The sequence below is a fragment of the Durotheca rogersii genome, assembly GCF_024521655.1.
Source record: "Durotheca rogersii strain YMJ 92031201 chromosome Unknown GGS23scaffold_3, whole genome shotgun sequence".
In the NCBI taxonomy this organism is placed as follows: Eukaryota; Fungi; Ascomycota; class Sordariomycetes; order Xylariales; family Xylariaceae; genus Durotheca; species Durotheca rogersii.
The window spans coordinates 2557351-2578261 of NW_026251234.1; the positions used below are offsets into that span (position 1 = coordinate 2557351).

The 20911-nt window shown below is 58.1% G+C and overlaps 6 protein-coding genes across 6 annotated transcripts; 3 read left to right on the forward strand and 3 right to left on the reverse strand.

Annotated features, from left to right (window-relative positions):
* Positions 1-998: 998 nt before the first annotated feature.
* On the reverse strand, positions 999-3413 carry GGS23DRAFT_302821 (glycoside hydrolase family 20 protein). Its single transcript, XM_051512733.1, has 3 exons — positions 3031-3413; positions 1772-2947; positions 999-1682 (listed from the first exon to the last, which is right to left on the reverse strand). The coding sequence occupies exons 1-3, from the start codon at positions 3172-3174 to the stop codon at positions 1257-1259; spliced, it is 1746 nt and encodes a 581-aa protein (XP_051375757.1). The 5' UTR covers positions 3175-3413; the 3' UTR covers positions 999-1256.
* A 3562-nt stretch (positions 3414-6975) lies between these two features.
* GGS23DRAFT_603174 (aldehyde dehydrogenase) lies at positions 6976-8608 on the reverse strand (the record flags this gene model as incomplete). The annotated part of the gene is made up of 3 exons (XM_051519437.1): positions 6976-7980; positions 8051-8417; positions 8481-8608. The coding sequence occupies 3 exons, from the start codon at positions 8606-8608 to the stop codon at positions 6976-6978; spliced, it is 1500 nt and encodes a 499-aa protein (XP_051375758.1).
* A 1512-nt stretch (positions 8609-10120) lies between these two features.
* Positions 10121-11535, reverse strand: GGS23DRAFT_303028 (uncharacterized protein). The gene is made up of 3 exons (XM_051512735.1): positions 11172-11535; positions 10873-11064; positions 10121-10788 (listed from the first exon to the last, which is right to left on the reverse strand). The coding sequence occupies exons 2-3, from the start codon at positions 11062-11064 to the stop codon at positions 10405-10407; spliced, it is 576 nt and encodes a 191-aa protein (XP_051375759.1). The 5' UTR covers positions 11172-11535; the 3' UTR covers positions 10121-10404.
* Positions 11536-11724: 189 nt separating this feature from the next.
* On the forward strand, positions 11725-12935 carry GGS23DRAFT_303242 (uncharacterized protein). Its single transcript, XM_051512736.1, has 4 exons — positions 11725-12147; positions 12199-12264; positions 12312-12452; positions 12523-12935. The coding sequence occupies exons 1-4, from the start codon at positions 12014-12016 to the stop codon at positions 12797-12799; spliced, it is 618 nt and encodes a 205-aa protein (XP_051375760.1). The 5' UTR covers positions 11725-12013; the 3' UTR covers positions 12800-12935.
* A 1527-nt stretch (positions 12936-14462) lies between these two features.
* Positions 14463-16303, forward strand: GGS23DRAFT_303246 (glycoside hydrolase family 16 protein). The gene is made up of 4 exons (XM_051512737.1): positions 14463-14992; positions 15064-15969; positions 16055-16169; positions 16252-16303. Exons 1-3 carry the CDS (start codon positions 14893-14895, stop codon positions 16126-16128), a joined length of 1080 nt encoding a protein of 359 aa, XP_051375761.1. The 5' UTR covers positions 14463-14892; the 3' UTR covers positions 16129-16169; positions 16252-16303.
* Positions 16304-17278: 975 nt separating this feature from the next.
* On the forward strand, positions 17279-19691 carry GGS23DRAFT_303249 (putative L-kynurenine/alpha-aminoadipate aminotransferase). Its single transcript, XM_051512738.1, has 4 exons — positions 17279-17635; positions 17710-17746; positions 17908-19118; positions 19239-19691. The coding sequence occupies exons 1-4, from the start codon at positions 17483-17485 to the stop codon at positions 19494-19496; spliced, it is 1659 nt and encodes a 552-aa protein (XP_051375762.1). The 5' UTR covers positions 17279-17482; the 3' UTR covers positions 19497-19691.
* Positions 19692-20911: the final 1220 nt, after the last annotated feature.

The window sequence follows — 20911 nt, forward strand, 5'->3', positions numbered from 1 at the left end:
GAAACGCAGATCAGGCAAGGAACGCGTGGAGTCGTCGATCGGGGAGTGCGAAGACCCCGAGGGCTGGAAGCGCAGACAGACTGGTCGGCCGATTCCAGCATCTGGCGAGATGCCTGCCGAGGACAAAACTGCTACGAAAGCCCCTATAGGTACGTCAGGGCATCCGTGCGGGGAGTACGAGGGAGTCGCCAAGGAGGCCAAGGGCGAGGATGTCGTATTAACTCAGCAGCAGAGGGAGGAGGAGAGTTTCCTGACTTGACGGTGTCGTCGCCCAAGTTTACGGTCCTGGCGCCCGCTCTCGGGTACGGCCGCAGCACCGAAGCGCCGCTCCTCAAGTTGAGGATGATGTTACAGTTCGGTTGCGCCATACGAGTCCCGGCCCGTCAAAGTTGTTGATCCGGGCGTATTCCCATCGCTGCCATCGCCGCCATCGCCGGTATGCTCCCCTCCTCCTCCCCCCGTCCACGTCCTAGCACCAAAGGAGGAAAACCTTCCGACATCACCCCACCAGGTTACGGGCCAATGAAAAACCTTCCGATGCCTCTTACTGTGACCGTTGGTCCTCCGAAGCTACTCAGTAGAAGCTAGGGACATATTACCTAACATACGATTTACCATCCACAATAATAGAAAATCTTTCAACGTATACTCATAATGGCTATTTCTAAGTATAGAAACGGTCCCTGGCATTAGCTGTAGTGTCGACAGAACCCTCCTTTCCCTCCCCCCCCTATGGTGCATATGTACAGTACATATCCAGGTACCTGTATGTATGAGTAACGCAGGACCAGTGTAATGCAGGACCAGTGACGTCGGTCGGATATGGGTTTATAACATTGCTTAGTAGTCCTAGCGATACGCGCGTCAGCATCCGTCAAGCTTCTCCCGCACAATATCGGGTCCTAGTCCCTTCCCCCTATCTCCCTTCTATCTCTCGTCTTCCCTCGTCTTCCTTCTTAGCCATTTCTGGGTCGCTGGATACGACGGGGAAAAAAGGTCCCGAGCGTGTACACTACCAGCATCGACCACTCATGGCGCTGACGAGCGAGTGCCCCCGGGCTTGGCTGCAGTGATCAAGCAAATGACATGGCGGCGTAGCGGGAAGAGTGTTACTACAAGATGTGGACGGCGGGTCCGGTTGGGTTCTTATTATTATTTCCATCCTTTTGCGTCTCCGAGCCGTTCGTCGCCTGTCACATCCCATACCCGGCAGAGATTCAGCATTCGGAGAAGGGCAAGATCGACAACTCTCTTGCTTATTCAAATTGACACAAGGTAGGGTCCAGGCCCTGCGTGCAGTAGATCATGTGGACGGGTTCGCTCTTCACACCCCTCGCGAGCATGCGCTCCCGGAACTCCGCCAACCGCGGCGCCGCGTCGTGTTGTGTGCGATTCCGGCCCAGAGCGTCGTGCCGCCCCGACCAAAGCACCTCGCCGGCCGCGCTGCTGCGTGGCCACAAGATCAGGTCGATGTTGGCGTCGTCGATCGCTTCCGACCAAGCAGCCACTTCGCCACCGATCACCAGCTTGGCCGCCTCGGCCGAAAGACCTCCCCTCGGGTCGTACGAATATACCAGGCGCCAGTTCTTGTACGGGCTACACCAGTCGTTGAACGGGTAGCGTTCTGCGTACACCGCACCCTCGGCGAAGTTGAGCCATTGGCCACGCCCGCAGTCTAGGTACTAATCCGAGTGTTTCTGTTAGCTCCCCTATCTATTCGTACGGGGGCACGCGGGCGGGCAGGCAGCTAGGCGCCTGTAGGATCACATACCCAGAAATTGTAATTGCTCGAGATAACCTTGTGGCCCTGGGCCGTTAGGCTCTCGATAGCCGCGTCGCCGAGCCAGGATTGAACCACCACGTCCTTCCCGATGGTCACGTTATAATTCGCCGGGATCTCTTCCCAGACTATCGGGGCGAAGCCGGCCTTTCGTACTCGCGCGTGGTGCTTGTCGATGAACCTCTGGATAAGCGGCAGGATCACCGCCGAATCGTTGGTACCAACCGAGGGGTCCAGGTTGTACTCGTTGAAGTTGACCTCGTCACCGCCCGTGTGGAAATAGGCCGAATACGGGGCCAGTCTCGGCAGGAGATCATCCATGAGCGTGTCGAGGAAGGGGTCCACCTTGGGTTCGTTTAACCTGAGTTGGCCGCAAGGCGGTTCCGCACAATAAGTTGACCACGGCGACGCACCCCACCCCGTGATGATATCCGGGTGCGACAGGGCTACCACGCCAAAGTGTCCCGGGGTGTCGATCTCGAAGATGACCTCGACTCCCCGCTGGACCGCGTAGGTCTGGATGGCGGTCACAGTTGCCGGCGAGTACGTGAGCCCATTGCCATACGAGCCTTTGAGGTGGAGCTCTGGCAGCGAGGGGATTTCCAGCGGCCAGGACTGGGAGTCGGTCGCGTGAATGTGCAGACGGTTCATCTTATTCCATGAAAGCGCATCGATGGTTCGGTAAATGGCATCGACGGGGAAGAAGGTACGCGATACATCGAAGAGAACACCACGATGAGCGTATTGAGGACAATCCTTAACCTCGACGGGCGCTAGTTTCGTGTATATCGGGCCCTTGGAATGCTTGTAGAAAAGCTGGGAAAAGGTCTCGAGACCCCGCAAGATGCCGATGGAAGAGACCGCCACGATCTTGACTGTGCCGTTGGCCCCTACCGACAGGCTGTAGGACTCGTCAAGCTCGTCATCGAGGGGTTTGAACGCTGACGGCTTGTCCGCTGCGGTCTGAACGAGGTCGAGGCGAGTGATGTAAACCTTCTGTCGCAGGCTGGGCTCCGACTTCTCGAGCTCCAATCGAGGATACAGCTTCCACGGGACGAAGTTGTTGTCCAGGATATTTCCGAACGTCCGCGACACGCCACCCTTGACGATCTCCTTGCTGGAGAACGTGGGACCGCCAAACGGTCTGTAGTTCCGGACCCAGGGGAGCTGCAGTAGAGGTAAGCTTCTGGCCAATTTCTCGTGACGCAAGTGCACGGCAAGGGCGCGCCTTAGGTAGAAGAGCGGCATACTTTTTCTCCATTATATGTAACCAGCAGGACGTCCCCTATCCACAAAGTCTGGTTTCCCGTACTGAGGGTTTCAGGAATCGGCCAGATCGCCTGCACAGACGCGACGGTCAGCAGCAAAAAGGAGAGGACGAGATTCTTCAACATGATGGCGATCAGGTAGGGAATCCCAAGGCGTCAATACAGCGACGGTCGACACAAAGGAGGCAAGGCGACCGATTAAATGCTTTGGAATTTTGAGAAGAGAAAACGTTGATTTGTCTCTAGGCCGTCTCTGGCAGGTCGCTCTGGTCGCACACGCCTATGGGCTGGCAGACTACAAGGCTCGGCGGCGTCGATGAGGTAGGTGTGTGCGCGTGTCTCCGACGAATCCCAACTGCAGCATCCGACGGCAGGGGAAGCACACGGCCACGGCCACAACCCTTCCCGCGGCGCGGTCCCAAGTTGGAGAGCTTCCGCCTAGGCCGACGCACAGCTACTCTATCAGGGTAGCTAGGGGAGCAGTATAGACTTTTGCTTTTTTAGAGCCAAACGATCGTGTGGATGGGCAGACGGGAGCTGAAGGGTGGCGTCCAGAATCCAGGTACTCCCCTCTATCTGTGACGTAGGAGCATACACCGCAACGTTACGTTCTTTCGGACCACGTCGTCGTCGTCCGCGCCGGCTGCGAGATAAGGCGATAGGTATTAGCTACCACTAGGACGGGCAGGTGGGTAGGCAGCAGACAGCGACCGTCGCGCGAGGGAATCGGTCGGGGAAGGAAAGCTTTATCAGTTATTTTGCCTTTACAGGAGACCCGACAGGGAGTGATAGTCGAGAGATCTCGCGTGGTCAAATCAGACGGACTCGGTGAATGGGCCCGCAAACAATGAAACCCCATCGAGAGAGGAAAGGATCGAGAAAGACAACCAACTCCGTCCGGCTAATCGGTTTTTTTTTTCGTCCCTCTCTCAATTGTTCCTCTGTCTGTTTCTGCCTTCCCGCTGTCACAATGATCTAGGCTAGGTGACCAGGGGGCGAACGGGGAGGGGTTGAAATAAGACACGCCCTAGGTCGGTTCCTCACAAGATACGAGTCAATCTCCCAGGTGAACCAGGCCAGTTGATCCCTTTTGGGGAGGGACCTCTCCCGGCAAATGGTGTTACCATTCCCCCTACATAGGATTACGCGTGACAATGAGGAAGGGATCGTCACCGCCCAAATGAATTGTCTGTATGTAGGTACGGCATCTGTGTATGGTGTGCACAAGGTGGCGAGCTAAGCCGATTGGCGGACACAGACAAGACAGTATCGACACACGGTGACGCTACCTTTCATACCGAGCCACGAGGATGTATATGCACACGATGCATATATGGGTAGTCACGGATGTATTATGTGTGTATGTTTGTAGGTAGGTAGGTGTGGTCTTGGGCGCAGGAACCGGACAGGAAGAAAGCATCACGAGCACCCCCCTGTCTATGCCGCCTATCCATGTCGACGTTAACAGATATCGGTAACGTTTCCGAGTGCTACGCCAGCGTCTTCACGCTGTTCTGCGGTACGCCGCATATCGTATGCGTCGAGGTGTGTGCGTGTGTGTAAGTGTGCGCGTCAAGGCACCCTGTGAGGGGAGAGGCGAGAACTAAGACGGGCCATCCGTACAGCAGTGCCAGATCCGGGTCTGTGCTGGCTCGTGCCCGACAGACGGAAGACGGCATACCGTGGATAGATACAGCAGGGAGGTAAGGAGAGCATGTCGTATAATAAATCGGCATCCCTGCCCGTCACCCGCTAGGTAGTATGTGTATGGAGGAAGAGGGCACGCAGGTACTGGGCAGCACATCCAAGCTCGTCACACTATGTATGTGGATAACACATGCCTATCCGGCTGTTTATATGAGCCCGCGCGCGCCCCAGTCCCGTCAAGCATAGCATGCCGCCTGCCGCCTGCCGCTTCACCTCCATGCCCCAGCCAGGGAGTCAGGACGTTCCGTTCCATTGCTCACCTAAACACTTTAATGCAGCCGTTTAGGCTCGGCCGCATTCGACTTAGCTGGCGGGCTTCCCGGGAGCTACTACTTCGCTCACCTTTGCCTCGCTGAAGGTTGGCCGCACGCCCAACCCCGTCGCCAAACCTTCCTGGCCCCCTTTTTTGCTCCTGCGCACGTCTTCTCCTACCCGGCCACGGCTTAGCGAAGTTAACCTGCCTGCCTGCCTCCTGGGGTTCGACGCGCACGCTTCGTGCCGGCCATGCGGCGAGATGGCATGCGTGCCCGGCAACCTACTCTACGTACCTCAGGCGTGGCAGCTGGCCTCTGACCTCGATGCCAGCGATCGAGAGGCACGGCATTTCCCCGGCGGGAACGGCATAGCCAGCCTCCCCCCACACGCTAGGGCCACCGATTGGTGTGATACTCCTCCTCTATGCTTTGCCAGGTGTGTATGTGTGAATGCACAAGGGCAAGTGCGTATACGAGGCACCTATGTCAAGCACACCCACATACACGTACAGTAGGGACCTGCACCACTCCCGGCAGTTCGGAGTCGCCCGGGGGGGGGCCTCAAGTGCCATCTCGCGTGTGCTGTGCCTCATCGGAGGGTATCAGTGTGGTGGATAGGTAGATACCTATCTGGGTAGGTACCTATCTAGGTAATGTATACACGTGCACATGCGAAGGCAGACAAGAAGCCGTTGTCCGTAGCCCAGGGTGGCCGGGGTGTCAGGAACAGGGCCGAAATGCGCTCGGGCCAAATAAACATGCCGGCTAGGCTAGGCTGGCTTCGGCATAGCGCCAGCGCCAGCCACCCATCCAGCAATCACGGCGATCGATCACAATAACCGTCCGGCTCCTACGCTTACGTGACCTGCCGTTCCCAATTACGCGGGCAGAGAGAGAGAGAGGAGAGAGACAGAGAGGGAGAGAGGGGGATGTGCCGCCCGAGGTCGCGCTGCTGCGTGCCCCTTCGTAGGCGCCTCGCAGGCAGAAGAAGGTCGCTGATTACTCGTAGTACATTCGGTGGATAACCACACGAAGGCGGCGATGATAAGAGGTCAGATACCTAAGACAACCTCTGCCACCGGCGCCCACCCCTTCCTATAATACCTATCTACCTAACCTCCAGGTTTCTACGCGTATGCGCCCACTACTACGAATGCCTACCTCCCTACTATTACTACTGATACCACTCCCGCTACTACGTAGCATGCAACCTAGATAAATCAGGAATATCGACGCGCTAGGGGCCGCCATCGCCGCTCCAGTCCAGTCCAGTCGCGCCCCTTCAAGCGAGGCCAAGCGAGGCCAAGCAAGGCCAGGCCTGAGCCCGTTCGTGTCTACCCGTACGTAGCAGAGGACCTTCCCCTTTCCCTCTCTCCCCCTCCTCACATTGCCATCGCCGTCTCTACCGGCCTGCCACCGCCGCGAGCTAGACTTGACTTGTTCCCGCACCACGGTATCACCACCGCCCATTCCGCCACCCCTCTCCCGCATCTGTGCCCGCCGGTCGACCATGCGTGAGGAATTGCCCCCCCCCTCCCCGTCCTAAGGCCAATTCGCGTTGACAGAAAAAAGAAAAAGAAAAAAGAGTAGGATACCGGAGACATCCGCCGTAGCACGGGAATCAGATCGTCCTATGTAACGTGATCATCATCAATATATAGGTATATATATCCCAATGATTACGCGCAATATATTGTAGGCAAGTCGTAGTTATTGCTGCTCGGCGACGTCAATAATCCCGACCAGCTTACGGCCATATAATCGCTACCTACCGCTACCGTGTGTAAGTACCTACCTTGGCAACGCTAGGCCAGCCGAGGTCGAGACGAAAAGATCCTTATGCGCGACGCAGAGAGGGGGGTACGGGGGTAAGGGGGGGGGAGGATATGGCAGCTAAGTACAACAACTAGCGATCAAGTCAATTAGGTCCTAAGCCTATCTAGTCCGCCCCCCTTTCCTCCGGGGCTCACAGCTTCTGGCCGAGGTTCACGTGCACGGCCTTGATCTGCGAGTAGGCGGCGAGGCCCGCCTCGCCGAGCTCGCGCCCGATGCCGCTCTGCTTCACGCCGCCGAACGGCACGCGGAAGTCCGAGTCGTTCGACGAGTTGATCCAGACCATGCCGGCATCGATGCGCCCCGCCACCCGGTGCGCCCGCTCCACGTCGCGGCTGAACACCGCCGCGCCCAGCCCGTACGTCGTGTCGTTCGCCATCGCCACCGCCTCCGCCTCGTCGCCGAACACCGCGATGGCCACGAACGGCCCGAACACCTCCTCGCGGTAGATCCGCATCCCCGGCTTCACGTTCGTGAACACCGTCGGCTCGATGAAGTACCCCTTCCCGCCGATCGGGCTCGGCTTGCCCCCCGTCGCCAGCGTCGCCCCTTCCGCCTTCCCGGACTCGACGTAGCTCAGCACCCGCTGGTACTGCGTCTTGGTTACCTGCGGGCCCTGGAACGTGTCCTCGGCGAACGGGTCGCCGACCTTGCTCGTCGTCCGGACCACCGCGACGAACGCCTCGACGAACTGGTCGTACACCGACGCCTGCACGAGCACGCGAGACGTTGCCGTGCAGATCTGGCCCATGTTGCTCATGATCCCGGCGTGGGCCCACTTCGCCGCCTGGTCGATATCGGCGTCCTCGAAGACGAGCAGCGGTGACTTCCCACCCGTTTCGAGCGTGATGTTCTTCATGTTGCTGCTGGCCGTCTTCATGATGTGCTTGCCCGTGGCGGTCGAGCCGGTGAAGGCGACCTTGTCGACGTCCGCGTGGCTCGCGAGTGCCTGCCCGGCGTCCTTGCCGTACCCGTTCGTGATGTTAACCACGCCGGGAGGGAATCCGGCCTTGCGTATGAGGTCCGCGAAGTATAGGATAGATAGAGGGGTTTGTTCGGCGGGCTTCAGGACGACGGTATTCCCGCATGCCAGCGCCGGCCCCAACTTCCACGCCGCCATCGCCAGCGGGTAGTTCCACTGCACAGCCCGGGTATCAGCGCCTGCTTTCTCAAGTTAACGGATGCGCGGTGGGGGGGGGCACGCTTACCGGAATGATCTGAGCGCAGACGCCGATGGGCTGCTTCAGGGTGTAGGCGAACTTCTGGCTCGTGGTCGGGATCGTCTGGCCGTGGATCTTGTCGGCATACCCGGCGTAATAGCGGAGGACGTCTATGACCTCCTGCAGGTCGCCCGTCGCATCGCCGAACGGCTTGCCGTTATCCCAGGTCTCTATGGTCGCCAGCACTTCTCTCTCCTGCTCGGCGAGGTCGGCCAGCTTGTACAGCAGCCTGCCGCGCTCGGTAGCAGAGATGTCCCGCCACGACTCGTGGTTCAGCGCAGCTCTGGCGACGGCTACGGCCTTGTCGATGTCTTCCGGGCTGGCCGCTTCCACCGAGCATATCTCCTCCTCGTTGCTAGCATGGTGGACAGGGTCAGCTCGACGTCGGCGCCCACGGTGTGTACTTGCCCGCGCTTACGTTGGGTTGATACTAGTGATCTTGGCCCCGGAGGCCGACTTGACGAACTCGTTCCCGATAAACAGACCAGTAGGGAGGGCGAACTTCTTGCCGTTCGGGGCGGTAAGATCAACCTTGAGATCGGCCATGGTAGAGAGAAAGGCCCGGGACAGACTGGTCGGGTTTAGCCGTCGAAGTGTCGAAGGGGAAGTGGTCCAGACAAAGATGGACCGGAACATGGCCGGGGAAGGGCAGTCGGTCGATAGGCAGGTATATATGCCACGGGTAGGTATCGTTTCCCTCTTTGGCCCCCCTCCCGAGCGGCTGTACGCAAACGACTGGCAACCGTAGTGTCGGGATCTTCTTCCCCGCATGGGCGCTCGTTATCGGATCCTAATATGGCCGATGAGACAGCGATAACGCAATGGAGACGAGGCCGTAGATAGGCGACCTGGGTTGGCGACTGGTCGGCTACTGGACTGGGCTAGCAGGCTTGCTGGAGGAGGTGCGGGAATACGTAGGTCTGCTGGCTGGACTTGCCTTCTTCGCGCGGCTGCCCCGCCCCTCCTACCTAACCCTACCGCCTTGGGTGCCTCTGCCAAACCCTGCCTGTGATGGGCATGTGAGGCACCCGGATACCTACCTAGGTACCTACCTGGGTACCTATCTGGGTACCTACCTACCTAGGCACCTTAGGTATATGCCTCTAGAGGACGTTAGGTACCCCCTAAGAGCTGCCCACAGGTTAGTAGAGCTGCCCCGTCTCGGCCGTCCTTCCGTAGCACCGTGCTAGCGGGGTAGCGCCTATAACTGCCTAACTCAGTACGTAGTAGCTCCGATAAGCCTCCCCTCGCCTCCCGCCACCCCCTTTCCTTCGCCCTCTCCCTCGCCGACGAGGGCGTAAACAACGAGTTGCCGATAGATAAGGGAGTCAGTATGTGTTACCCGAGTGGCATAATTCGATCCCGGAGAGCGGGATGCAGTGTACGCGTCGAGCCTGAATTCCATGAGCGGGCGAGCCAATTACGCTGCGCGACGCCGGCAGCCACCGTGGCCGGCTGACCCAGTCGTTCCTCTCGGTGGTGGCCACGGTCGACATCAACCCGTCGGAATCGGCCTATGAGACGCATGCATGCTTTCCGTCGCCGCAGCCTTTGCTTTCCACTCCTCGATCCCTCACCTGGCCACGGCGACGTCCACCGCTTTCGCAAGCCACGTAGCCTGAGGAGAGGCTATAACAGGGCCTGGTCCCCGCGGGGGGTCCTGCATACTCGACTGTGCGGGGAGTCGAGTGCGGGGTACACACCTCTCCACAGCAACATTCGGGCGAGGGCCACGGGGTTGCAGGCCGGAGACTGGAGCCTAGTTAGAGACTAGATGCCGTTGCCGAAATGGGATATTCCTGGGGCACGGTAGGGTCCATTTTGCGTGATATTCGAAGAAGTTGTGGTGTTGATAGCGTGGCCTGAGCTTTGTGTCAGAAATTGAGTTGACGAACGCCCTTCCTTCAATCCGACGAAGTCATGTGTGAAGACTGTATAGGTACCCGTACAACCTGCCCACCTGCTACGGTTTCTCTTCCTTTATCTCCTCTATAGGCTAGTAACTACATGTTACTACACATCGCCCTAGAAGAGAGGACTCGGCAAGAGGATATTAGATAGGCATATAGGCGTAGGTGCAATCTATTACTTGGGTACTTAAGAATGACGTAGTACCTGACTATGAAAATGAACTCCTATGGAAACACTATTAGCCGTCGTGATTCTTTCTAAGGAGAGCGATAACACATGATATAGTCTCCATAGACCCCCATCCGCTCCGTATGGTTAGTCAAAATTTCCCCCATTCAGCTTACACCCCAATGTCCCCCCAAACTCGACATTTTACGGAAAACGGCAACCTCGTTGCCAGATCGAACTCTCTTCCAGGGCACGACCCGAAGCTACGACTCGAGGGGCGCGTTTTTCTCCTGGGTGGCGTCAAGAACGACATGCCCGTACCCGCCCCTCGCCCTCGTCGCTAGCCAGCGCGCCCCTAGGTGCCCGACGAAGCTGCTGAGCATGGCCGCACACAAGGCCCATGGCACGATTCCGAGCGTGACCACATCAGCGCTGGTCCCTATCCCCCAGCCGACCCAGACAGCCCAGACGATCCAGATCGCGAAGACGATGGTTTGGTACTGGTCTTGGTCCCGGCGCCGATGCGCGTAGGAGGATAAACAGCACCCCAGCACCAAGCAGGACCCGAGCGCGAGTCCCGGCGAGGCGTGCCACAGCACCTCGGACGACATTACACGGATTAAAACCTGCCCAGGAGAAGGATGGGACTGGGCCGTCAATCTAGAGCATCAGCATGGGAGCCAACTGATGAAGAGAAGGGGGGAGGGGGAGGGGAGTTCCCGGAAACGAACATTCGCATCTGCGGAATTATCCAGCACGGACTCTATCCGTGCGATGTAGGAGGTTGTAATAGAACTACAGGCAATGGCGGGGATTAACTCGGTCAATTCTGGCAGCGATAGTTCTTCCGGTAGCCATCTATCTGGACGGGGGCGGACAGGACCTCCTGGAGCATTGAGTGAAAGACCTGATAGTGAGTGCATCTGAAAACGTTAACATGGAGACGCTAGAACCAGCGAGAGACATAAAAACAACTACCAGAGCGCGTTCTAGTTTCAGCTGAGAGAAGTACCGTCCGCGAACGGCTTACCCTGCCGGTCCTTATATTCAGCGACTTGCGCTTCGAGGCCTTTTCACTTTGGCAGCTGCCGTCAGTACAGAGTCCTTTCGGGCTGGTCAATGATAACGGAGCATTAGGCCGTTTGTCGAGGACCGGAAGCGTCGAGCGTGAGCATACTCGGAGTTGCTGGTGGCATATGAGATCCCGCGTGGATCGAGATGATGTCCTAGGACGTTGCGTAACCAGGCAGACCACAGGTGCAGCAACACCATGCAGCCATCAGCATGCGTCATGCACTACCCCAGGCTGCCTACGAGGCAAGACGCGAACCCCCTCTCCCAATAGCAGGTCCCTAATACGTCACGGCCACTATCTGACGATTTCGGTGAAGACCTACCGAATGTAAGGCCAACTAGAGTGACGAGACGGCGTCCAAGGCAGACCTTGGCGTGGTGTTATGACTGGAGATAGGCATATGCTGCCTGGTCGCCTTTCGGGGAGAGCGTAGCAGTGGAAGATTTGGGGACGCCGGACGGTCCGCGACCTAGTCTGCCTCCCGTTACGTATCTACTTAGGGTAGCCCTGTTAAACTCCCTCTCTGGCTTCTCCCATGCTGGCGGCTGGGCCTCCTTTCTATCGCTTTTCCTGTCGTGCCAGGTCACCAAGAGAGGGAGAGGAAAGCACGGCTGAACCCTACCCACCTAACTAGGAATTACGTGGGAGAGCCAGGCAGATATACTCTTCTTCACTTCGCCGTTTTATTTTTGCCCCTCTCTCCCTCTCTCGGCGCGGGGTTTCCGACGGTCCGTTTTTCGAGAGTTAACATAACATTTCTTAGGCTCGATACTGCTAACGCAATACGTCTCATCAAGATGACGATATCCGATCATCTCGAAGCCTACGAGGCCCGGTTCGGACATGCTGGCAAGGTGTTATCGCAAGGCACTATGTTTGGGGCCGCGGTCTACCCAGCCATTCGCCAGGACGGCGTCTTTTACCGATACATGTACGCGCGGAACCTCCCTAGGTGGATAGCAGCCCTTGCTGACAAGACTAGTGCCATATGCGTTTTCTGCATCTCCGCGTTGATATACTACTCCCTCAACAGGAGGGCCGTAGCTAGGCAGGCGACCGTCTCGCACTAACGGATCCGGAGCTAATCAGTTGCAGACACTTTTTCTTGGCCCTATTCGCGGTCGTAGTGCCGGCCATCGTCTTGGTGCCGTACTCTGGCACTTCAATATCTGTTCTTCTCGGACGCGTTCCCTTCTTGGTGGCAATGATGAGTGTCTTCATCGAAGAGTGCTCCAGGTTCGTGAAATGCCCTGGGAACGGAGACAGCTTCTGGCGCAACGATCTAATATCAAATGCTTGAACACAGGCACATCCCACGCGATGCCGGCCCCCGACAAAGAAACCCGGAACCGAGGCGAATGCCCTCCCCGGGCAGTTTCTATACGTATGATCAAGATCGAGACGCGTTATTGGCCCACATGAATGGCGGGCATAGAGCACGATACACCCCGCCCAGTCAAGGATCTTCGGAAGATCTCTCGCTACCAGGAGAATTCGGAAGTCTACCTTCATCGTGCGATACGATGACTCGCAGCTTCTTCCCGGGCTACTCGAACCGAAGATATGAGCATGAGCAAAGATAGACTAAACAATAGAGACTACCAAGTAGCGCTGTCAGAAATCGAACCTGTCCTCTATTATCTAACCCACTAAGCTAGCAAGAGGGCTAGAAGTAAGAAGTTCCACCAAACGAAGTCTTACTTTTAACCTCTCTCGACCTATACTAATGAAGCTTGGAATCGGCGTTCTTTTTGTCTGTATTTGGATAGAGTGCTTTCGCATTTGGGTTTTCACCGAAGCTCTTACCTCGAACGAGAGGGCCGCAATTTCCAGGCGGAAACGAGCCTGCAGCGACTATATTCCCAGAGAAGAAACGGAGAGAGGGGGGGAGAAGAGGAAGAGGAATATAATGTGATAAGCACAATGTGCCATCACATTGAAGGCGTGCATCTTCTGCGACGCCAATCGATAAAGGGTAAGTTACATCGTCGTCACTTTTGATCTTCAGATAGTTCCAGAAGGGCGCTAAAGGCGAGATGATAGCCTGGCAGCCGACAAAAATGAGCGACTTCTAGCATGCTGATTCTCGGCCCCGGGAGAAGCCACGGAAGAGGCGAAAGTGGCGAAACGAGAACTCGGTACCAACCCGGAGTTGCTGCTGGTATTCACTGTTAATAAAAAATTTTACGGGCAAGCTGCCATCTGTGGACCGGATGGTAAGCAGGCCTACGGATTAGAAGCCTCGGAAAGGCACGGGTGTCCTACTACATGGCGAATATTGAAGGAGGTTAGTCTTACCCCGCAGCCCGTCAGGGACAGCTTGTTTGCGGGCACCTATCAATCAATGTACCTACACTAGGATAGACTTAGATAGCACATACTGGTCGACTTGGGGATTCGGCGTTTGACGGGTAGCTGAAGTGGCAGAGGCACGAGTCGAGCCGGAGGTCCGAGGACTCTGTGGGGGTTAGGTAGGACGATAGATAATACCAGGTAATGAGGCGGTGGGCTGCTCACGAGGAGGTCAGGGAATTTACCTGGTACTTGACGCGGAGAGTTAGGGGTCAGAGGTGCCTGGTACTCCGGGTACTTACCTACCTACCTATGTAACAGGCAGGTCCCTCGTAATAGCCTATAGAGAGGTTACCCTAGGAGGTACCTAAGGTATCTAATATACTAAGGTCCACTTGTTATACTTGTCTACCAGGTACTTACCTAGAGGTATCCACCTAACCTCTTGGAGATCAATGGGTTATTTAATGGAGGATAGGTTCGATTCCTACCAGCACTACCTCTTAATAGTCTTCGTCATTTAGCTCATCTCTTGGAAGGGGGGTTGGAACCAGGTAAGGTACGTCTATACACGCAGTGCCCAGGTAACGTCCCCAGCCACCTGCGCTGGTCCAGCCACATGGCTTGGCGTGATTCGCGACCGCTAAGCCCTGTCTCCAACCACCTACCTACCTAGCTAGGTATAACCTCTTCCAATTGGCCGGTCCCAACATCAGCGTCACCACCACACCGGCACGAATAGCCAGCTTGGCAGCCTCCTCTTCCAAGTTCCGCCGAGGAGACCTACCTGTCTCGCGGGCCGCGCCCCCATGCACAGATACCGCTATACATCACACCACGGACAGCATCTCCGTCGACTCTGTCCTGGCTCTGCTCGCATGCCGTGCTGCTAACGAACGGGGAACAACAACAACTACCAGGTGCCTAGTGGACGAGATGACGGCTGTCCGCACGTTCTTGAATGCCTACTTGATCCTGGGCCACCTAAACTACCTAAACGGGGAGGTACCTCGAGCGAGAAACCACTCGTATCCCACACCTGGACCATGTCGTCCCACTCTCGCTCCGCGGACGTGACCACCGGCTACGTTAGCGATGATATCTACCTACCTATATATCGGGTGGTTGGGTTCTCTGAGCTCGCGGCTCTTCCCGAGTCTCACTTTCTTTTCTTCTTCTTCCGGCTGCTCCGTGCATATCTTCTGCAACCTGATAAAAACTGCTACCCTTTTGGGAATTCTTTTTCTCGTTGCCCTCCATCATAGCAGTTGGTGCGCGCGTATTACCATACTCCGTTTGACAGGCCATATACCGTGTCTTTGGACCCTCGTTGCCCCGAAGCTGCTGTCTTATCCCCCACCCGCATTCCTGATCCGCAGCAACCATGGTGCTCTGGGCGGCGAGATGGGCCACAGCGGCTGCGGCCTTGCTTGCCTACCGAACAGCGGCCCAGACGTACACATCCTGCAATCCTCTCAGTTCAAGTAAGCGAGCGAAGCGTGCCGTATCCGGCGCTAGTCCGAACACCACCACCCCCAATACTAACGGGTTGCAGCTTGCCCGGCGGACACCGCCCTTGGTATGGCCATCGACGTCGACTTCACGCGAGGCGAGGTAAACTCGTTTGTGAAGTCGGGTGGTGAGCCGACCTACGGACCGGATGGTGTAACCTTCACCGTCAGCCAGAGTGGCAACTCCCCGCAGCTAACCTCGGTCTTCTACATCATGTTTGGTCGTGTCGAGGTCAACCTGAGGGCGGCGCCCGGTGCCGGCATCGTATCCTCGGTCGTGTTGCAATCCGACTGCCTCGACGAGATAGACTGGGAATGGCTGGGCGCCGACTCGAGCGAGGTCCAATCGAATTATTTTGGCAAAGGCATAACCGCCTCCTACAACCGTGGCCAGTTTCACAAGATGGGCGATAACCAGAATAATTTCGTTACCTATGTGGTAGATTGGACGAGCGACCGAATCGTATGGACTATCGATGGGACGGTGGTGCGAACGCTGCAGGCTTCCGAGGCGGAGCCGAACCAATACCCCCAGACTCCCATGCAGGTCAAGTTCGGCGCTTGGTCGGGCGGTGACCCCAGCAACCCGGACGGTACCATACAGTGGGCACGTGGTCCCACCGACTACTCTCTGGGACCGTTTAGCATGAGCGTGAAGACGCTCAAGGTGACGGACTACAGCACCGGCGACTCTTACAGCTATGGCGACACCTCGGGTACGTGGCAGTCCATACGGTCGGAGGGTGGCCAGGTAAACGGCAACCTAGGCAACGCCGGCACTCTTACCACGACTGCGGTTGCCGGCGGTTCGACCGCGACCGGGACGGCTAACGTCCCCGCCGGTGGCATCGGTGGCTCGAACAACCAGACCGCTAGCGCCCCACCCCTACCCGACGGCTGGGTTATGACCTCAGAGGGGAAGATTGTGCCTTCGAGCTCAACCGTCATGCGTATGTTCACAACCCGTTTCCCCCAGGTGGCTATCGGAAGAAGCGATGTGTGCGTAGATGCGAAGCTGACCTGTGCATTATCCAGGCCCCGCTTATCCCGCCGTCTTCCTCTTCTCTCTCTTCGCCATTCTCGCAGGTAGTCGGATATTCCGGCGATGAGACGACGACCTCGGTAGCTACTGACACCCGGTCCGCGGGAGGTAAGAGACGTGTCGATAACCTGCGTAAAGACCGGCGTGTCGGTAAACTGCAAGGACCGATGATGAGCTTAGGCGTCGCTAGGAACGTACCTACCCACCTGGTACGGCGGGAGTCGAACGTATCGGTGTGGTGAGTGCTACCTCAGCTCGGCTGCGCCGCGCTAGGTAGTGGTGGGGACACGTGACGAAAAACCAAGAAAAATCGCATTGGTAAGATCGGAGATAGATGAGGACATGTTATAACGTGGAACCGAGGGTTCGGGCAGGCAATAGGCGGGTGTTTTATGGGCCACGATGGGAACGAATCCGGCGAGGACACGAGGGTTCACTCATCAGCATTGGGCATGGCATAGAGAAAGCAATGATATTGTCATTACGAGATGGGAAACAGCATGGCACGGCGCATAGATAGAGGAAAGGCTCGGGCGGCATAGACTACACCTTGCATAGGCAGTCGATAGATGATGGGTATTTCTGTTGACTTGTCTCGATCGAATCTTGCCGACGAGGGCGCGCAGCGATTTAGTGAGGGTTACGAGATAGAAACATACCGAACAGCCTAAAGAAGCAAGGCGAGGCGAGAGGAAGCGTAGTGACAGAAAGGCGTGACCAGGCGCGGTCTGTATTGGCTACGGCCGGCTACAATCGGCCGGGGGACGCAGTTCTCCACTATCGTGCCCCGTTATCGCACCGAGGCCCCGTGACGCGGATTGCTGTCGAGTGGAACAAAGGCGACGTTTGAATTGACGTCGGATCTGCACAGCTGTCGACTTCGGATTCGGTCTGGGGTTGGGCAATATGGGACACGGCCTCACAGGTTGGCCGATGCCGCGACCTGGATATAAATAGGGCCGTGGGGTTGTTGAGGTGAAGAGGGGGACAAAGAGGGAGGAGGGACCGCCCATCGCTATACCCTACATCCATTCCATCTAGGTATATATACATCTATACATTGTCCGTCAACCACACGGCCACCCATCATACCTCACTCAACACCCCGTACGCTGCACCACACCTACAGACATACCCGCCGACTTACCTAGCTCCCCCAACATACACGCATACGCACCTTGCACACGCACGCAATAACACCGACCGGCTGCACACACACACACCAAACCTACGTACGGGCTCGAGGCGGTGGGCAGTGACAATCCCCCCCTAGCCGCGCTACTGCTGCCCGTTGGCCTACCTCTTCGAGACGACGACGGCCGCGACGGTTCCCTCTCTCCCTCTCTTCCCTTTCCTCTCCTTCTACTACTGCCTCCTCGCTACAGAACCACCGTCCTCGCCCGCTCGTAGCCACTACAGATATGGTGGTGGTGGTAGAACAAAATGGCACGCACGCCGCGGCGATCACGCCCAAGCGGTTGACGCTCGACGGCATCGGGGCACGGCGTGCCAAGGCGGGCCGACTAGTTGCCTCCACGGCGTCTTACTCGGACAGCGACATGTTCAAGTCTCCCGTACGAGTCCCCTCCGCTCCGCTCCCCTCCCAACGCAGTCTTGCTAATGTGTATATTGTTATGCATGCTTGTAGTACGCGTACGGCAAGCCCAAGGCGAAAAGATGGGAGCGTAAGTCACGATGCCCACCTGCCCGCTCACTAACGTGCACACGTTACCACCCCTCTTTACCCCCCCCTCCCGCTGCCAGCTCCTCCCGCAAGCATGCGGTCGATAAACATAAAAGCTGAGGGCGTAATTTTATTTGCTTGCTAAGTCGTCCTCCCTCGTAGATCTCTTTAGCCAGGAGTCGCTTGCGCGCGGACCCTGCGTGCTAAAGCAGGCGGCCAAGTACCTCAAGCAGCCGGGGATGATCTCGCTCGGCGGCGGACTGCCAGCGCCCGAAAACTTCCCTATCGATTCGCTCTCCTTGCGGGTCCCCACGCCGCCGTACTTCACTGAGGCCGAGACCCACGGACCGCTGGGGCAAGACATCACGATAGGCAAGTACGACGCCCGCAACCCCGACGGCGAGAGCGTGTTCGACCTCTCCATCGGTATGAACTACGGGCAGTCCGTCGGCGCGGCGCCGCTCGTGCGCTGGGTCACGGAGCACACGGAGCTCGTTAACGCGCCGCCGTACAGCGATTGGCGATGCGCGCTTACTGTCGGGAGCACGGGCGCCCTCGAGCAGGCTCTGCGCATCTTCTGCGACCGCGCACGCGGCGACAGCATCTTGACCGAGGAGTTCAGCTTCTCGACCGCCCTCGAGACGGCGTTGCCGCTCGGCATCCGGGTCTTCGGTGTCGGGATGGACGGCGAGGGCCTAGTCCCCGAGAGGCTGGACGAGGTCCTGTCGAACTGGGACCCGGCTGCGAGGGGCGGCGCGCGGAAGCCTACCGTCCTGTACACGGTGCCGTCAGGCCAGAATCCCACCGGCGCAACGCAGAGCCTGCAGAGGAGGCGGGAGGTGTACAAGGTCTGCCAGAAGCACGACGTCTACATCTTTGAAGACGAGCCGTACTATTACCTGCAGATGCCGGCGTACAACAGCAGCAACGGGCACGCCAATGGGCACACCAACGGGCACACTAACGGGCATGCCAACGGCGCGGTCGCCCTCCCGGCAGAAACTATCGAGGAATTCCTCGAGAGTTTGGTGCCGAGCCTGCTTAGCATCGATACGGACGGGCGGGTGCTGCGGATGGATTCGTTCAGCAAGGTTGTGGTTCCCGGATCGCGGGTCGGGTGGATCACGGCGAGCGAGGAGGTGGTGGACCGGTTCATCCGGCACGCCGAGTGCTGCAACCAGGGCCCAAGCGGGATCTCGCAGCTGGTCATGCACAAGCTCGTCGACGAGACCTGGGGCCACGAGGGCTACCTGCGCTGGCTCATGCACCTGCGGCGCGAGTACACCCGCCGCCGCGACACCATACTGGCCGCCTGCGAGAAGTACCTCCCCCGCGACCTCGTGAGCTGGGTCCCGCCGGCGGCGGGCATGTTTGTAAGTAAGCTGCTTCGTGAATTCCCTGCCTCCCCCCCCTCCAATGTGACGCAACGTAGGGTGACGAAACGCAACGTATTCGGCTAAGCTAACCCTCTTCCCTCCCTCTTCTCTCGTTAGCTCTGGCTCCAGATCGACCCCGCGCAGCACCCGCGGGCGGGAGCGGTCAGCCTCCTCGAAATCGAGGAGCAGCTGTTCTTCACATGCATCGCCAAGGGCGTGCTCGCCACGCGCGGGTCCTGGTTCCGGGCCGAGCCCGACCGGCCTCTCAGCGGCCTCTTCTTCCGGACCACTTTCGCGGCGGCCTCGGAGTCCAACATCGCCGCCGCCGTCGAGCGCTTCGGCGCCGCCGTGCGCGAGGTCTTTGGCAGGTCCTAGGTCGGCTCCTAGGTCGGTCAGCCTCCTCTCGCGGCAACTCCCGTGCTCTTATCTACGTATCTGCCTGCTCGTCCTGGCGGGTTGCCGTCTCTCGATGCCGAGCTAGCGCACAGCCCACACAGCCCAGCCTAGCGTCTGTCTGCCCGCCTGCCCGCCTGCCTTGCTGTCTTACGTGCATATCTGGTCAGCTCAGTGTCAGAAGGAGCCAGGTCATGTTTCGGATGCTCCAGTATGTTAACGCCGCCCACGATTCTAAAATTTTATTCTCTCTTTTTTTATTCTTTCTTTTTTGGCATCTGTAGCGTAGAAATTCCTAGTTAGACTCTCCGCATAGGCGCGCGGGTTATGGCGAGGGGACAAGGGAAACAAGAGGGGGGGGAGGTGAGGCGATGGGGATGATTTTTAAGACGGCTCGAGCGGTCGGTTGCATTGGTCGACAGCAGGAGAGACGAAGGAGGGTGGGAGAACCGGTACGCAGCGTCCTTCTGCCGGCGAGACTCGAGGCTCTACACAAAGTGTGCCCGCACGTCCTATTACTTGCCCTCTTTTCTTTAGCCTTTATATCTTAGATTCGTAGACAGCGTTTCTTGTGCGTCCCGGGGCTGCACTTCTCCCTGCTTCTTCGCGGGCAGCGAGGACAAGGCGGAGGCGAAAACGGGACCGAAGACTAGGACAACGAATACGAGCATCTAGACGTCGCGAACTTCGACCCTCCTTCGCTCGCGGGGAGCGGCTTATCTATCGTGAGATTGGCTTTTCTTTTATTAGGGAGGAGGAGGAGAGGGGAGAGGGGGAGCAACGCGCGAGGTGCGGGAGGCAGCGTGCCATTGGCCTGCTCGTATGTCGGAGCACGGTGGCGCACATGCGATGCACGCGCAGCTGCAGACGCAGGGTGCGAAGCGAGTCTCACCATCCTGCTTTGGCCTTGCGGTCTGCCTGCCCGCCCGCCTGCCCACCGTGTGCCTACACGCCTCCGCAGCACGCCTTGCCGGCGTGCCCTGCGGCTGCGAACTCCCTACCCAAACTGCTGCTGCCTGCCTGCCTGCCTGCCTAGGTCTTCGTTGCGCTCCTGGCCGGGGCGGGGCGGGGGGAAAGGGGAATCAGGCGAGGGTGCGTTGGGGGGGGGGGGGGGGGGGTTGAAGACGGCGCCGGCGCTGTCTGTCGAGCCAGCACGCACGCTACCTGCCCTCGCTTACTCGCTCGCCCGGTCCGTCGGTTCGCTCGCCTACCCGGCCGCCCGGCCGCCGTCTCTGGCGTGCCTCGTGTGTTCCCGTAGGTACGTGTCTGTCGCCGTGGCGTCTATTTCCGCGCGCGCAGACAGACAGACAGACAGACAGACAGACAGGCAAATAGACGCGGCCGCACGGGACGGACGAGACTTGGAGAGGGCGAGCGAGCCGCTCGGGTCTCCTTTT

Coding starts and splice junctions, on each gene's coding strand:
- GGS23DRAFT_303028 (XM_051512735.1), bottom strand. CDS start 11,064: ATGCACTCACTATCAGGTCTTTCACTCAATGCTCCAGGAGGTCCTGTC. Junction 10,789..10,872: donor ATAATTCCGCAGATGCGAAT/GTTCGTTTCCGG, acceptor TTGACGGCCCAG/TCCCATCCTTCTCCTGGGCA.
- GGS23DRAFT_302821 (XM_051512733.1), bottom strand. CDS start 3,174: ATGTTGAAGAATCTCGTCCTCTCCTTTTTGCTGCTGACCGTCGCGTCT. Junction 2,948..3,030: donor TTACATATAATGGAGAAAAA/GTATGCCGCTCT, acceptor CCTCTACTGCAG/CTCCCCTGGGTCCGGAACTA. Junction 1,683..1,771: donor CGAGCAATTACAATTTCTGG/GTATGTGATCCT, acceptor CACTCGGATTAG/TACCTAGACTGCGGGCGTGG.
- GGS23DRAFT_303242 (XM_051512736.1), top strand. CDS start 12,014: ATGACGATATCCGATCATCTCGAAGCCTACGAGGCCCGGTTCGGACAT. Junction 12,148..12,198: donor GGCGTCTTTTACCGATACAT/GTACGCGCGGAA, acceptor TGACAAGACTAG/TGCCATATGCGTTTTCTGCA. Junction 12,265..12,311: donor AACAGGAGGGCCGTAGCTAG/GCAGGCGACCGT, acceptor AATCAGTTGCAG/ACACTTTTTCTTGGCCCTAT.
- GGS23DRAFT_303246 (XM_051512737.1), top strand. CDS start 14,893: ATGGTGCTCTGGGCGGCGAGATGGGCCACAGCGGCTGCGGCCTTGCTT. Junction 14,993..15,063: donor CTGCAATCCTCTCAGTTCAA/GTAAGCGAGCGA, acceptor AACGGGTTGCAG/CTTGCCCGGCGGACACCGCC. Junction 15,970..16,054: donor TTCGAGCTCAACCGTCATGC/GTATGTTCACAA, acceptor TGCATTATCCAG/GCCCCGCTTATCCCGCCGTC.
- GGS23DRAFT_303249 (XM_051512738.1), top strand. CDS start 17,483: ATGGTGGTGGTGGTAGAACAAAATGGCACGCACGCCGCGGCGATCACG. Junction 17,636..17,709: donor GCGACATGTTCAAGTCTCCC/GTACGAGTCCCC, acceptor GCATGCTTGTAG/TACGCGTACGGCAAGCCCAA. Junction 19,119..19,238: donor CGCCGGCGGCGGGCATGTTT/GTAAGTAAGCTG, acceptor TTCTCTCGTTAG/CTCTGGCTCCAGATCGACCC.